The sequence below is a fragment of the Vicia villosa genome, linkage group LG6 (genome assembly GCF_029867415.1).
Source record: "Vicia villosa cultivar HV-30 ecotype Madison, WI linkage group LG6, Vvil1.0, whole genome shotgun sequence".
NCBI classification, from domain to species: domain Eukaryota; kingdom Viridiplantae; phylum Streptophyta; class Magnoliopsida; order Fabales; family Fabaceae; genus Vicia; species Vicia villosa.
The window spans coordinates 141,399,255-141,414,939 of record NC_081185.1 but is presented as its reverse complement, the minus strand read 5'-3'; the positions used below and the strand labels follow the sequence as shown (position 1 = coordinate 141,414,939).

Below are 15,685 nucleotides of genomic sequence, written 5' to 3'. Positions count from 1 at the left end.
GATATAATTGCACGAAATAAAGTAAGACTAGTGACAAAAGGGTATAATCAAGCTAAAGGGATTAATTATGAGGAGATGTATACTCTTGTAGCTTGTCTCGAAGCGATTTAACTCCTTTTGACATTCATATGTTGCCTAGATTTTAAATTGTATCATATGGATGTTATGTCCATCCTCCTTAGAAGTTTTATAAATGAAGAGGTATACATTTCTCAACCTTCTAAATTTGAGTACAATGAAAATTTGGACCATGTTTTAAACTAAATAGAGCGTTTTGTGGTCTCAAGAGTTGAGTTTGATGAGTTTTGCTTAATATTGTAAGCAACACAGTAAAATATCCATATTCATGGATGAATACAACATTGTACAACCACTGAAGACCTTTAATTTTAAATGTAAGTTGGTGCATGAATGTAAAGAAAAGGATAATAATTTTCTTAGTAGGATGAAAGCAACAATTTAATTTTCTCACATCCATTTTCTTCTTCTAAAATACCTTAATCTAATTTCTGAAATAGATATTTTAGTTGACCCTAAATATATCTAATATTAAAAATTAATTTGATATACTAATTGTGTTTTACATGTGTTATATAACACATAAGTAAAATCGAAAGCTAAAAAAAAAAAAATTGGTTAAAAGTTAAAACTCAAGTGACAAATATCGATATTATTAGGCCAGATATCATGTTTTGATTTTCAACTCATATATCATTTCATCTACATATATAAAAAACCACGTAATACGATATAATTAATTATATGATTATGTTTCTTCTATTTATTAACTGAATAGTTTACACAATGTGTTATAACCCGTAAGTAAAATCTAATTAAAGCTCAAGTGACAAATGCCAATATTATTAGATCGAATATCATGTCCCGAATTTATCCCCAGAACAAAAACCACTATGTTACACATTAAAGAAAGGACTAAAATTTGACTAGGACCAAAAACATAGTTTTAACAAATTCAAGGGGTCAAAATCAAACAAAATAAAATTATGGGTCAAAATCACACATTTAAAAAATTTAGAGGGTCAAAATACATTTAAGTTTAATCCCTAGGTAAAATAAAATCCACTTGTAAAGCCATGATTGGTGCAAACTACGTGTGATGACATGTTAACGTGGAAAGCTACAAGGCTTCGTTTTTTCGTTTCAAATCTTTCATTCTCAGTTTCATTTATAAAAAAAAAACCATCAAAATAATCTTCAAAAAATACACAGTACCTTCTTCTTCATCTTCAAATGTGTTAACACCAAAATCAAAGTTTTGAAATCACAGAAGAAGATCTCAATGCTTAATTTTATGGGATTGTTCCACACATTTTTCGTTTGCCAATTCATCATTCTTCAACCCTTTGTTTCTGCTTCAGGTATACCTTGATTTGTTTCAATTTGTTTAATTTTTTTTTGTAGTTTCTCTGCGACCCATTGTAATTCGATGTTCCGTTTTATTTTCCCTCATTCAATTTTGTAACTTGAATGCTTTGATCGAAGTTTGGTTTTTGTGGATCGCATAAATTTCTGTGTTTGGTTATTGCATTTTTATTTAGTGTTTATTGAGATTAAGGGAAGTGAGTGCATTTGATATAGTATGCTTTTATTAACGGAGTTGAGCAATTTTAGTTTGATATGTTTATGGAATGTTTATAGATTTTAGACTATGTTGCATGTTGAAAGAATTAGGAACCTGAAAACAGAATGTGAGATTTGAGAGAAATTGAAAGAATGCTGCTTTATTCCATGCCATGGTGTATCCTTGGCCATTCTCCATTAGCTATCTTTGATGTATCTTTATCATTTTTTAGTAAATTAAGAGGGTAAGTGGTGTCACATAATAATGTACCATTTAAATCCATTGTCATATGTATTTTATAAGACCGTTATGAGAAATGTAAAACTAAGATAGTAATAGTATCACTGCAGAAGTTATTAAGAAAGATCTCGAGATTAACTATTTGGATAAAAACATGGTCTTGGATAGAACATTATGGCAAACGTTTATCCATGTAGCTGACCCCACTTAGTGGGATAAGACTTGGTTGTTGTTGTATCAAGTTGCATGTTCAAGTTATGTGTGGTATATTATAACATATGCTAAGTTGCCTCATAACATTTTATTCCGTTTGTGTTTGCAGTAAATATGATCTAATTCTTCCAAACTGGCTGATAGCAGTTTGCGTCTTCATTTTCAATTTTTCATTTAAATTAAAATGCATGGTCTTTGATAGAACGTTGTGGTGTAATTTGATCTATCTGACCCCACTTAGTGGGATAAGGCTTGTTGTTGTTTTGGACACAATCCCACTGAAAAATGTTACACCTAACTTTATTACTCCTCTAGAAGTTCTGTAATGTTTCAGTGTGTTCAAGTCAAATAACAGTTTTTGCTTTGTTTTTCAATGTGATCGTGTGGCAAACCAGGAAATGCTGCTGAGTTTTTTGAGAAAGCATCTCAGAGTATAAAAGGGAGGCATTATACTGAGGCACTTAATGATCTAAATTCTGCAATTGAAGCAGATCCAAACCTTTCAGAAGCATACCTTTCCCGTGCTTCAGTTCTTCGCCAGTTATGCAGGTACGACTTATTTTCAAGTATTACTCCACCCCCTTGATTTTTAAACTCGAAGAATATTCATTTCCAAATGATGGTTTCGCTTTTAAAATTTTGATTGATTAATGAAATAAAATTACATATTATTTTGTTTCATAAGGACATGAGATACTATTAAATATAGTATAAGATATGAAAACAGAAGCACCATTTTGCCTCCAATCATTCTTGAAATTGGCAAATAATGTAAACCCTAAACTTTAAGATACTAGTTTCAGTAAATGACCATTGTGTCACACACTCATCCCCTTCTCCACTCCTATCTATCATCTCCTCCCCCATCGTCCCAAGTCACTCAAACTCCTGATTGGATAGTTATATCATTCAGGTGCTTTTTGGCTAATGTAGATATGAGCAATCTGAAAGGAGCTACAAAAAGTTTCTGGAGTTAAAACCCGGACATTCAGTGGCAGAAAAGGAGCTCTCTCAGCTATTGCAGGCTCAAAGTGCGCTAGAAACCGCTCAGTCCCTCTACGAGTCAGGCAACTTCACAAAATCTTTGGAATACATTGAGAAAGTTGTTCTTGTTTTCTCTCCAGCATGCACTAAGGTAACGATTTTATGCTTTTCCAACTCCATAAATTTCTTTTCTGTTTTTGTCTCACAGTAGCTATGCTAGTCTGAAAGTAAATGCCTAAGTTTTGGGTTTGGACTGTGAAGTCATTTGTGCAACCAGAATGAAAACTAACTTTATATGCATTATTTTCTTCAGGCTAAGCTTCTTAAGGTGAGGTTGTTGATAGCTGATAAAGAGTATGAAGGTGCCATTGCTGAGTCTGGTTTTCTTCTCAAGGAAGATGAAAATAATTTGGAGGCGTTGTTGTTACGTGGTCGTGGATATTACTATTTAGCTGACCATGATGTTGCCACAAGGTTTGTCTTGTGGAAATGATGTTGAATTCTAGTAGTATTCTTACGATACTTTTTAAAATTTATCTGGCTTATATGTGGGCATATATTCAGGCATTATCAGAAAGGTCTTCGCCTAGATCCCGAGCATAGCGAACTGAAAAAAGCATACTTTGGGTTGAAAAATCTACTCAAAAAGAGTAAAAGTGTAAGCCCTGATATATTTTTGAAATTTCTTTTTGCATTCCATCTTTCAAGTTTTTCATCCTTCTTTCTTTTGGGTGTTGATGAATCATTATTTCTACTTCCTTCATAAAGGCTGAAGATAATGCGAGTAAGGGCAAGCTACGAGTGGCAGTAGAGGAATTCAAGAGTGCGCTTGCTGTTGATCCTGACCATCGTGCACATAATGTAAATCTTCACCTTGGTTTATGTAAAGTGCTAGTCAGGCTTGGCAGAGGAAAAGACGCCTTGAACAGTTGTAGTGAAGCTCTTAATATCGATGAGGAGCTTATTGACGCTCTTGTTCAGGTACATTGTAATTTTAAACATCCTTATGCTTGTTTTGTCTTTTACAAGTATATTTTGGGCCATGGTCTTCTAGAAAATTTTCTTTTCATTTATTGAAGTCTTGTTTGAGTAAGATGGATGACACATAATTACTTATCTTGTTGTTCTTTGTCAGAGGGGGGAAGCTAAACTCTTGACGGAGGACTGGGAGGGAGCTGTGGAAGATCTGAAATCAGCTGCTCAAAAATCTCCTCAGGTAAATATATTTTGAACTGATATAACATGTTTCACATCACTGTGATTAAATTAGAATATAGGAAGAGTTTTGGGAGGAACAAATATTTCTCGTGTATGCTTGTGAGAAGTTTAGAGAATTCAGAATTGAATGTAGTTGAAGTAATTTAAAGAATTGAAAAATACCTTTGCCCTTTAGAGCTTTTTGACTTGGGGTTTTTTCCTTGTTTCACGTAACTAATAAAGTTTTTGGCTCGCAATATAAGATTTGATCAGTTTTTTGAACACATCATAGGATTCACTAACGTTATAACCTTAATATTTTTGTTGTGTTTGATTAGTAGTAGTTTATAACCTTACGAATTTTGTTATGTTTAATTATTAGTTGTCCTAACTGCAGGATATGAATATCCGTGAAGTATTAATGAGGGCTGAGAAAGCCTTAAAGATAAGCAAACGCAAGGATTACTACAAAATTTTGGGAATTTCAAAACATGCTTCCGCTGCTGACATTAAACGGGCATACAAGAAACTTGCCTTACAATGGCATCCAGATAAGAATGTTGACAACAGAGAAGAAGCAGAGGCTAAATTCCGAGAGATCGCTTCTGCATACGAGGTCTTACTCACAAACAAAATACCTAATTGCTTTTCCATCTTCAGTCTTTAATCAAGGGACATGCTTGTGTTAAATAACTGATTGTTGCTTTGTGTTTTAGGTTCTAAGTGACGAAGACAAGCGCACAAGATACGACAGCGGGGAGGACCTTGAAGATTCAGGAATGGGAGGCGGAGGCGGTGGAGGTTTCAATCCCTTCGGTGGTGGTGGACAGCAATTTCACTTTACTTTTGACGGCGGCTTCCCTGGTGGAGGATTTCCCGGCGGCGGCGGCGGTTATGAATTTCATTTTTGATTCAAAAAAAGTCTTAATCCTTAAATTTTTCTTAGGGAAAGATATAGCCTTGATTTCCTCAAGGGACCACAGCTATAATGTTGACTAATCACTTGCTAACGGTTGTTGAGGTAAATACATAGGCCATCCCCAAGTTACTTGCAAAACAAGACTTTGTTGTACTTTACAGAAATTTTTGCTTTGTGTAAAAGTGATGGGGATAGGTGTTAGTTAAAGAGGCACATTTTGATGTAGACCCATTTAGTTTTATGTGGTGGTTGTTACTATGTAAGGATGACTTTAAATTCCAGCCAAACCATTACAGTATTTGTTTACATATTTATAAGTCAATTGAATTGCTTCACAGTTAATTAATACCATGAAAATTTGAGTTACTCATTCATTTATGTGCAACTGTTTGCCAGCCCGCTGATGGGCAGGGTAGGAGTTTCAACCAGATCTCTCAAATTGGTCTGTCCCGTCCGACTTTAAACAGGTTTAAATCGGGTCGGATCAAAATGGAGATCTTTTGTTTATTCTCTGAAAAAATTGGTGTTATTGAGACTCGATAGTAACATTTGAACTTCTTAAACATGTTTTTAGCTGCCAGACTTGATAGTAGGTATTCAAAGGCAGATGTTATGATCATCATTTGTCAGATGTGATTAGTGACCTAACTTACATTAGAAGTAAATTACATTAGCTTTTTTTTAGTACACATGATAAGCCTTTTTTAAAAAGAATATAAAGCTAGTATATAATATGAATTTGTTAAATATAAGTGTTTGAGAGTATGAACAACGTCAATAGGCTAGGCTAAACGATTTAGATCCAAGAGACTCCTTTATGATTCACATTAGGATTTCACTCCTACTCTCGAGCCAAACATTTGGGATCTAAGAGATCTTCATGATCCACGTTAGGATTCCACTTCCGTTTTTCCACCGAGACAAACTTAAGCCCTAATACTATTTGTTGGGATGTCCAGGAAGTGTCTGAATTATTAATAAGATAAATGTTCAGGATTCAAAAGACTTTGACATCACATATCCACCTAAAATATTAAGGCAATTGGTGTGAGTCACTCTCATATATACTTAACATTTCCGCCGTTTCTAATTGATGAGACTATGAGAGACTTAGCTACTCAAACTTAATCCCAACATTGGATGATGTTTGTTTTCCAACTAAATTTCTAAAGCTATCTCCATATGTATTATGCCTTATTTATAGATTTGAACATCTTGTGTCCATAAGTTTTTTTATTGATTCAAATTTCAGTAGGATGATCAAAACACAAAATTGACTAAATAACAATAAACAAATGGCTTCACTTCTAAATTACAAATCTCAATCATATAAAAAATCATTTATATTACACTCAAAATTTTCTTCATATTGTCACAACAAAAGTACAAGAGATCTTCATCATCAACAAACTCAAATTCACCTCAAGGAAAGAAAATAAAATAGAAAATAACATAAAAATTCACCATCCCAATACTTACATCATCAAATAAGAAACAACAACATTTGCAGCAAACAATGTAACACCTGCATAGCCATTCAAACCAACAGCACTAGAATCATCCGCCGGACTATCCTTCGACCCTTTCGGAGCATCAGAAGCCCGAACACTTTTCTCCGGCTTACTCGGTGCAGGCGCCTCAGCCGGAGCAGCCGTCGGCGCTTGTCCGAAAAGAGCCATGGGAAGAAGCACTTGATCAACCTGATAAACTGCAAGCTGATTATCACTATAAATAGTATTAGAAACAGTTGTATCAACCACACCAGTAGTCACATTAACTTGATTTCCAGAAGTAGTAACATTAAGAGGATACTCTCCATCATCACTGTTTCCAGCTTGCGTGTGTAAGGGGTTACTAGCAGTTTGAAACTGCGAGATTGTGTAAAGTGTAGGTAGAATATGAAACTGCAAAAGTTGAAGCTGGTTTTGTGTACTTATCGAGTTTAATGTTCCGGATTTTAGGCTCGAGAATGCATTATCTGTTGGTGCGAAAATCGTTAGGCCTTGGTTTGAATTGTTGAGCTGCGAATTGATACGGTCGGATACTTGTGTCGCCTTAAGTAGCTTGATGAATGTTGTGAACTGTCCTGCTTTTTCTAGGACTTGTGTTATGTTTGTTGGTCCTGATGGGGCTGGAGATGTAGCTGTTTGAGATGAAACAGTTTGAAAGAGTGTGACAATGAAGAATAGGTTGAGGCAGAAAAGAGGAAGGAAATGGAATAGCTTTGCCATTGCTATGAAAATTGGCAAAGCTAGAAGTAAAGAGTGTGTTTAGTTAGAAGTGGAATGAAGGGTATGTGGTCACACACCTATGTTATATAGTATCTTGTTATGAGAAAATTTGATTGATAATTAAATGTTTGGTGAAATGTTGTGATTGGTATAAGGTGGAAAGAGGCTTTCAAATAATTGATTTTTTCTTTATGAAGGCAAGATGTTACAGGGTGGAAGATAGATTTTGTTTGAAATTCATTTTCTTAGTGAATGGTAGACTTTGTTTGGTTTGTTGTAGGGACCATGGTAATTATTTTGACTTGATATTTGCCAAAGATTGTTGAGGTAAGGTATCTTGATCATTTGCTTGTAATGTAAGAAACGTGCTTTACAGAAATTTTTGCTTTGTGTAGAAGTGATTGGGTGGGTGTTGGTTAAGGAGAGGCTTGTTTGGATGTAACCCGGCCCAAAATTTTGTATGCTAAGGGTGACTATCCTCTAGCCCAAAACTTTATAAGAAAGTTGATGAATTTGAAAGTTAGATAAAATATGAGAATTTCTTTGGAGACCCCTCTATGGAGAGAATTTATAGCGAAAAACCAAAAATACTCCCTACTTCATAAATGCATTTCCGAAGTAATGTTTTTTCTAAAATTTTCCCAAAATTCAGAAATGCACTTCCGAAAACATCAAATGGGGGTGTTTTCGGAGATGCATTTCCGAAAACACCTTTTTCACATTTTTGGATTGTTTCGGAAATACATCTCCGAAATATGCAGAAATTGTTTATTTTTTGTGTTTTTCTAAACAACGTTTAGTCCCGTATTTTTAATTAAACGAAAACGCTTGAAGTAAATAATGATTGATATAAATAAAATATAACCCGAATAAAATAATCGACATATCAGAATAAAATACTAATATTATATATACAAGCCGAATAAAATGTACGTAAATGTCAATAAATACAAACCGAATACAACTGCCCACGTCACCGACCATCCTCTTCACGACTGCAACCGTCTCTAGACCGCCCTGGGCGATGATACCTCGGTCCAATGCGTCCCGCCCAAGCATCTCTATCCGCTGGCATATCGGAAGGAGATCAGTGGCATGGTCATCCTCAGCCTGCTGGTTCTCCAAGATCTCCTCATATGCTGGCCTAGGAGCGTCGGGAGCGTCGGATGTCATCAGAGGATGTGACACCTGATAGAACCATGTCACGTACCCCTCTACATAATGTCACTCCTGGGTGGCCTGCATGCGACGATACTCCTCCGGGACCAAATGATGCGCCCAATCCTCAAATATGGCAGTGAGCTCCACTCAGGTAACTGTGTCGGGAGAAGCCTCAAACGGTGACCTATGTATCATTTGCATACGTGCAAACTGACTCATGCACTGCTCCGACAGATACCTAACCATGGTATTGGCCCCGCATGCCAACCATCCAGAGTATAAAGCGATGCGATCAAATGGGACAACAATAGTGTAGTCGGTGAATGCCGTCCAACGGATATCATCGTGAGCAGTACGGTCCAAGTACCCGCGATATGGTCCCACTACATTGTTCCCCCTTTGGAGAACATATCGGGCAGCCCTGGGCATTGCGTCATCGTATGCAGGATCAATGGCGAAGCCGGGGATGCGGGGGAAATAGGAGATGATTCAGCCCTGAAACACAAATATGATAATTTGTTAAAAATAAATACGAACCATAAATAATTGTGCAATAATTAAAAAGAAACGTATCGTCAGGAGTGTAGCAGATCCAGTCAACTGCCTGGTCCTCCAGTTGAAGGCTTCATTCACCTTCTGGTATATGTATACCAGAATAGCTGACCCCCAGTTCCACTGGTGAATGGTAGTCAGGTCCATGAAGTAGCGGAGATAAGTCACGTCGACGTATGTTGCACTCTTGTCCACAAAGAGTGTAGTGCCTACCAAAAACATGAACCAACACCGGAGAGCGCAGGCACGGTGATACTCCGTAAAAAGCTTGTCCTCCGCCTTCTCGGACTCGGTCGCCGCCACCAGGTGATTCTCATACAGCTCTCTCAAGCTGGAGAACCGGATATGGGCCCCTCTCGTCGTCCTGCACTCAAACTCAGCCATGTATGGGTCCATACCCATATAGTCGATCATCCACTTGATCGCCTCGACCCTCTGGATCCGGGAATGGTGCAGCAGTCTCCCCCTGATAGGCAGGTGGAGCAGACAATGAACATCGTGTAATGTGATCGTCAACTCCCCAACCGGTAAGTGGAAAGAAGACGTCTCCTGATGTCACCGCTCCATGAAAGCCCCCTACATGTCGTGGCTGATAATGGTATACCCGGTCATGCACAATCCACCGAGCCTGGAAGCAGTCACCACATTATTAAACCACTACGCCTTTGGTTTAAACAGATCAAAAATCTTCCGCGCGTGGTTCACCATTTTTAGCGTCGCCCTTTCCTGTTATAACAAAAACAAAAAAGATTGTTAATTAGACCGTGAAGAAAATGTGAAATAAAAAGCTAAATAAAAAACGGTTAAATAATAAAGTCGGTTAAATTAAAAAAATACCTCTCCCTCCCAGACACGTCGAGCGACGTGCTCGTGGTAGGAAATCAGCACAGAAGTGTCTCTAGGCCCTCCCGGGTAGCCCTCCTCCTCCTCCTCCCCGTGCGGAGGATCAGCATCAGGTATCTCCTCGTCCTCCTGGTATCTCACCTCCTCCTCCTCCTGACGGGAAGAAGATACCCGAGTCAGCCGACTCCTCGATCCAGACGAGGAACCAGGCTCATCTGTCTGGACAGGTGCTCGTACTCTACCCCGTCCCTACGTTGATGCCAGCTGCGGCGCCTGCTCGCGTCTAGCCGACGCTGTCTTTGTCTCTTTCCCCTGTCTGATTCTAGCTGGGTTGCCTGCCATTTTCCTGAAAAAATTGAAATCGGTTAGAAAATAAAAATAATCATAGTAAATAATCAAAAAAATAAAAAACATGCAAATAATCAAGAAAATAAAAAAAAATACAATTCTAACTCATTTCGGAAGTATATTTCCAAAACTGGTGAGGGAGGTGTTTTCAAAAATGAACTTCCGAAACCCCCGTGCGAACACCATTTTTGCAGGTTTCATGGCAGGCACCCTAAACACATCAAAACCAGTTTTTATGCTTCTAAACAACCCTAGAGACTACTAACAACCTACCCCTATATCATTTTTTCTAATTTTTAACAACCCTATTATGCATTTCAATCATAGATCTAAAATTTTAGAAACTTACAAATTGAAGGTGATTGTGATGCTTTAGAATGTAGTAGAACAAGCAGATAGGGCCTTTGAAGTTGGTTTGCTGAAAATCCTAGAGAGGTTGAGATTGAAAGTGATTTAGGGTAAATGTGTTTTGGGGGGAGGCTATTTTGTTTAAACAGCAGAACGCGCATTATTTCAGAAATACATTTCCGAAATGTTGTTTTAGGAAATGTATTTCTGAAGAAAAAAAATTACGTAAGAAAAAGGTGATTTCAGAAATGCATCTCCGAAATCAGTCTTTTTTTAACTTCAAAAATGCATTTCCAAAGTAAAGGGGCATTTAAGAAATTTCAGCGAGGGTGGCCAAGAAAGAAGGGAGGTCAACAAAGAAATTCTCTAAAATATTGGTTAATAGTTCTGGTGTTTTGTTTCTTTAAGCGATTAGTTGATGAAGGAAATTTGTCTCTCAATTATGAATTTGTTAACTCTTTTAAAGTCGAGGTTAAGAAACAAAAATATATTAATAAAATAGGAACAAACATAAAAGAAGGGGACAAAAGTCAAAATCCTTATGAAGTCTTATATCTACAACAATGGATACCTTTGCTTGTTTATTAAGAAATTCAATTTAATGGAGTCATGAACTTGGACAAACCAAGGGAAGTTCCTATGAGTGAAGTCGAGACTAGATAACTTGTCTGCACAAGCATTCTCTTCTCTATATATTTGTGAGAAACCAAGAAGTGCATTGCATTGTGATCTTGATACAATCCAACCATCTTGATTTTAATATGTCAAGGGACTAAGTTGAGATTAGAGAAAGCTTTCACTATAAGTTCAAGCCAAAAGTGTGCCCAATTATTTTTAAAATCTATTTCCACTACCAACATAACCCCAATAAGTTTTGAATAGAAAGTAGTCTCGGAGCCAATGTAGCTAGAAAAGCTTCTCAAATGCTCATTGTTCGAATTTCTAAAGATGACATGACAAGTAGAAGTGGATGAAGTTCCAATAGCCATGCCTTCAACATTCCCCTTCATCCACCCTAAAGGAGGAGGTTTCCTCAATACCTCAGTTAAAGATGGAGGATCAAGAGGACACATCTTTATGGAGAAGGCTTTGAGCATAGAAAATTCAAGCTTATTATTATTTGAATTTTTGGGATAAGTGCTCCAAGAAATGTTGGATGAAATGGCGTTAATGTAGGCTTTCCAACTAGTATTTGTGCCATTGAATCTATACTTATTTCTATCATTCCAAATTCCATTGATTATGTGAATAATGACTGCAGCCACCGCAATTTTGCAATTTCTAGATAAAGGTTTCTTGATTATTTCCCAACAGCTATCAAGGGATGAGATTTGTCTATTGTTGTCGAGGATTGAAGATAACCAGGATCACAATTAAGTAGCAAAAACACAGTCAAATAAAAAAATATTAGGATGTTTCACTTTGCTTTAAACAAATGAAATATGAGGGAGTGTGGCGGCCTCTAGTAGCAATATTTTCATCAAGGGGTTTATTGTGAATGAATCTCCAAAAAAAACATTGATTTAGAACGAAGGAAGCAAGGATTCTAAACTTTTTTTCTCCTGGTCATGCTTTGAAATTATAAGCTTCCTTAAGGGTCAAGCAACCAATCTCCAAGAGATTTTAACACCTAGTGTACTCTAGGACACCATAGGAAGATGACATACATGAATAGTGTTGCTAAGAGTGGAGAAGTCAACATGAGATTATCCTGAAGCATCCAAAGCTTGTTGATTAATATAATTCATTATTATTCAATATATTTGTGATTTTATGTTAATGTTAATTACGGTTCAAGTATTCTTAATCGTATTTGATTTATGTATCTCTTGCTTTTAAGTGATCATCTTCTTATATAGTAGCTCCGACTCATTGCGTATCCAAGGCCTATCAAAGACCATTTAAGGTTATTATTCCTGCTTAATGTGATCTATTAACTAATAAAAATTAGACTTTATTGTCAGATCCAATTCCATAATGTTATCAATCAACCATAAATACGTTATTCTTTGTATCTTAATTTGAATATTCCCTCTATATTACTTTTGGGTCACCACAACTGGTCTGGTTAATTAGTTCCCTCGGCTTGGTCTTATTCTATTGGGTAAGTTATAATTTCGGGTGAGCTGTAATGGCTCGTGGTTACAATCTGACCCACTCTCGACGAACCAACCCAATAGGTTAAACCTATACCCAGTTTCCCAAGCATGATCCACGTGTGGGAAAAATGCATCTCTAAGACTTACCAAGAGGTTGGACATTTACACAGTCTCCCAAGCATGAGGCGTGTAAGGCCAAAGTGCTTTAGTTGAAATTTCATGACACTACAAAGTTATCATGGTTAATCGATTGGTAGAAGATGTTGACTTGAAGATGGCATTGGTGGAATAACTCGAAGATGCAAATACTTAGTCCTCGGTATACTGGAACACAACCCCTTAAGCATGATGCTTGAAAGGGCAAAGTGATTAAGTATGAAATCTATGAAGCACAACTTAAGATCGACTTGAGTTTGTCTATGCCATTTTATGCCATTTAGAGAATACTGATAGACGATTTGTCAAGCAAGAAAAACGCATAGGGCATATTTACTTCTTTATCTATAGCTCAGTTTTAGTGGATTTAATTAGTTCAAAATTATCGTGGATGATCAGTTGGTAGAAGAAGATTGACCTTGAGGTTGATGAAGGACTAAACGAGGAGTATGAGACTATTGAGAAAACAATTCCTCTAAAAGAGGCGATTACTCAGCTTTCTAAGCCAGTGGTGACCATAAAGAGTGACATGAGCATTGATAATGAAGATTTGTCCGAAGTTGCCCAAAAAACTAAACTCTCGTAAACTATATCATCATTTTTTTAAAAGAAATTTAAGATAAGTCTTAATCTTGAATTCTTAAGGAACTTTTGAAATTTACTTTGTAAAAAAAATTACATAAAAGATTAAAAAAAACAATATAGTATGATATATTTGTCTAGTTAAGAAAATTGGAATGCAAATAAAATTTACACATGACTTTTCAAAATTTACATGTTCATGTTAAATGATGAAATTTTGTTATTCTCATTAAAATATACTTTGAACTAAATTAAATTAAATTAAATTAAAGTAAAAGTTCACTTGAATCAAAATATTTTAACTTACTCAGAATCAAACCTAACTGAAACTAATAATTTTGTATACCATTTTAAAATTTGGAACCGTTAGAAGACATTTTTTCCTAAACTAAATCATTCGTTAAAAACCGAACCGTTATTTTTTTAAAAACAAAAAATAATAATTGTTTTTAGTATTTTTCATTTTTAATTTTGGTTCGATTTATTTATCATATGGTTAGGTTCTAGAATCGTTTATACAATATAGTTTGGTTCACTAACCAAACATAAGGGCTAAGTTCATTAACCAAATTTAACAGTTCGATTTATTTTAACTTCAGTTCGGTGATTTAGTTTGTTTTACTTTTTTTAACAATTCCAATAATATACCATACATATAAATAATTCACTTTCTCAATATTTTGTTTTACAATTTTTTATATTTATTTGTTTTATATTTAATAAAAATAAATAATTTTAGAAAAAAGTCATTGAATATTAAGAATTTATCAAAGACATATTTATGATAATATTACTCTTGATAATATAACTTTTAATTTGAATTTACTACTACAACATTTTTCTGAAAAAGAATTTAGTTTACAGTAACTTGTATTAACGTTACACACATTTTAATCTTTTTGGGCCTAAATCCAAATTACAAATTACAAGTCCATGCTACCTGCTTAGCCTTTAATAGTTAAATACAACCAAGTGACAATTGCTGCTGCCTGTTTCCTGTGAAGTCACTTGGTTAGAAGTTATTTCTTCAACCATGTGGAACACAGTTCGAGACATGGCATTGAGAAAGATGAAGAGGAAAAGAAGTGAATATGAGGTATTTCAAAATATCTCTCTTTTTATTTTTATTATTAATTTTATATTTTCATTATTACTCAATCATTCAATTTATATATTAAAAAAATAATGATACCATATATATAAGCAACATAATTTTTTTATACATTTATTCTATGGAACCACTTGATTAAACTACTCTAAAATTTCTCTAAAAATATTTACTTTTGATAAAATTAAATTTTATACACTAAATACTAAAAACTTGATTGAAATTAAAATATAATTAAAAAATGAAAAACTAGTTGGAGACCGCCTTCGTGTAACCTAACGTGTGATGAGAAATTATCCGATTTTATATTTTCATTGTTACTCAATCTTTTAGTTTTTATTTTTAGACAAAATATTATCATATATATATATATATATATATATATATATATATATATATATATATATATATATATATATATATATAAATTTTTTATATATTTTTCGAATCACTTGATTAAATCGTATTTTTTAAATAATATTAGAAATCAATCCTTAAAATGGGATAAATGTGAAACATGTGAATCTTTAAGAAATGAGATAACCATATGTAGGATCAGGCGTCGAGACTCCTTTGGGAAACATTTGCTAATCACGAGGGGATATCTTACGCACATATTCTTAATGTTATTGATGTCCCATCAACGCTCTTGCATTTCCTTTCACCATAAGTCAGATTGAACACATGCATAACAAGTTTTCACTCTACGAGTAATAGCAAGGGCTTAAAGGCAACTATTTTGGGTTGTTCGCCCTATCCACAATGGAAAACCCAACAACAAACATCGCACGAAAAGATGTGTGAAACAAGTGGGACCTCACCCAAGCCAATGATAGGAGATTTCAGCCTCCAACGTATCGATCTCTCATTGTTAAAATTGATCAAACATCAACCCGCGTGAGGCATTGTATCCCACGAGGATGGTTTTAGTCACCCAAACAATATAAAGTACAACACACTCCATTTCAAGCAGTATCGCATCCTTACACTCATTCACTAATTTTGGTGTTAAAATGATAATCTCGAAGGTCCGTCTCTGCTCCGTCGTACTGAAAGTCTACTTTGCCGTCTCAGAACTCCGTTCCACTTGACATATACCAATTTCTAAATCTAGTTTTAAAA

At 35.3% G+C, this 15,685-nt stretch overlaps 2 protein-coding genes across 2 annotated transcripts; one reads left to right on the top strand and one right to left on the bottom strand.

The window, feature by feature from the left end:
- The first annotated feature begins 1,180 nt into the window (after positions 1 to 1,180).
- Positions 1,181 to 5,441, top strand: LOC131610259 (dnaJ protein P58IPK homolog). Its single transcript, XM_058882152.1, has 9 exons — positions 1,181 to 1,379; positions 2,431 to 2,584; positions 2,969 to 3,170; positions 3,333 to 3,493; positions 3,584 to 3,677; positions 3,788 to 4,000; positions 4,155 to 4,235; positions 4,614 to 4,832; positions 4,933 to 5,441. The coding sequence occupies exons 1-9, from the start codon at positions 1,301 to 1,303 to the stop codon at positions 5,125 to 5,127; spliced, it is 1,398 nt and encodes a 465-aa protein (XP_058738135.1). The 5' UTR covers positions 1,181 to 1,300; the 3' UTR covers positions 5,128 to 5,441.
- Positions 5,442 to 6,435: 994 nt separating this feature from the next.
- LOC131610261 (fasciclin-like arabinogalactan protein 11) lies at positions 6,436 to 7,431 on the bottom strand. Its single transcript, XM_058882153.1, has one exon. It carries the CDS (start codon positions 7,364 to 7,366, stop codon positions 6,611 to 6,613), a length of 756 nt encoding a protein of 251 aa, XP_058738136.1. The 5' UTR covers positions 7,367 to 7,431; the 3' UTR covers positions 6,436 to 6,610.
- Positions 7,432 to 15,685: the final 8,254 nt, after the last annotated feature.

Excerpts from the sequence above, each read along its gene's own strand:
- LOC131610259 (XM_058882152.1), top strand. The coding sequence starts at position 1,301 with ATGCTTAATTTTATGGGATTGTTCCACACATTTTTCGTTTGCCAATTC. Across the intron at positions 4,236-4,613 it reads CTGCTCAAAAATCTCCTCAG|GATATGAATATCCGTGAAGT; the intron begins GTAAATATATTT and ends TCCTAACTGCAG. Across the intron at positions 4,833-4,932 it reads AGATCGCTTCTGCATACGAG|GTTCTAAGTGACGAAGACAA; the intron begins GTCTTACTCACA and ends TTTGTGTTTTAG.
- LOC131610261 (XM_058882153.1), bottom strand. The coding sequence starts at position 7,366 with ATGGCAAAGCTATTCCATTTCCTTCCTCTTTTCTGCCTCAACCTATTC.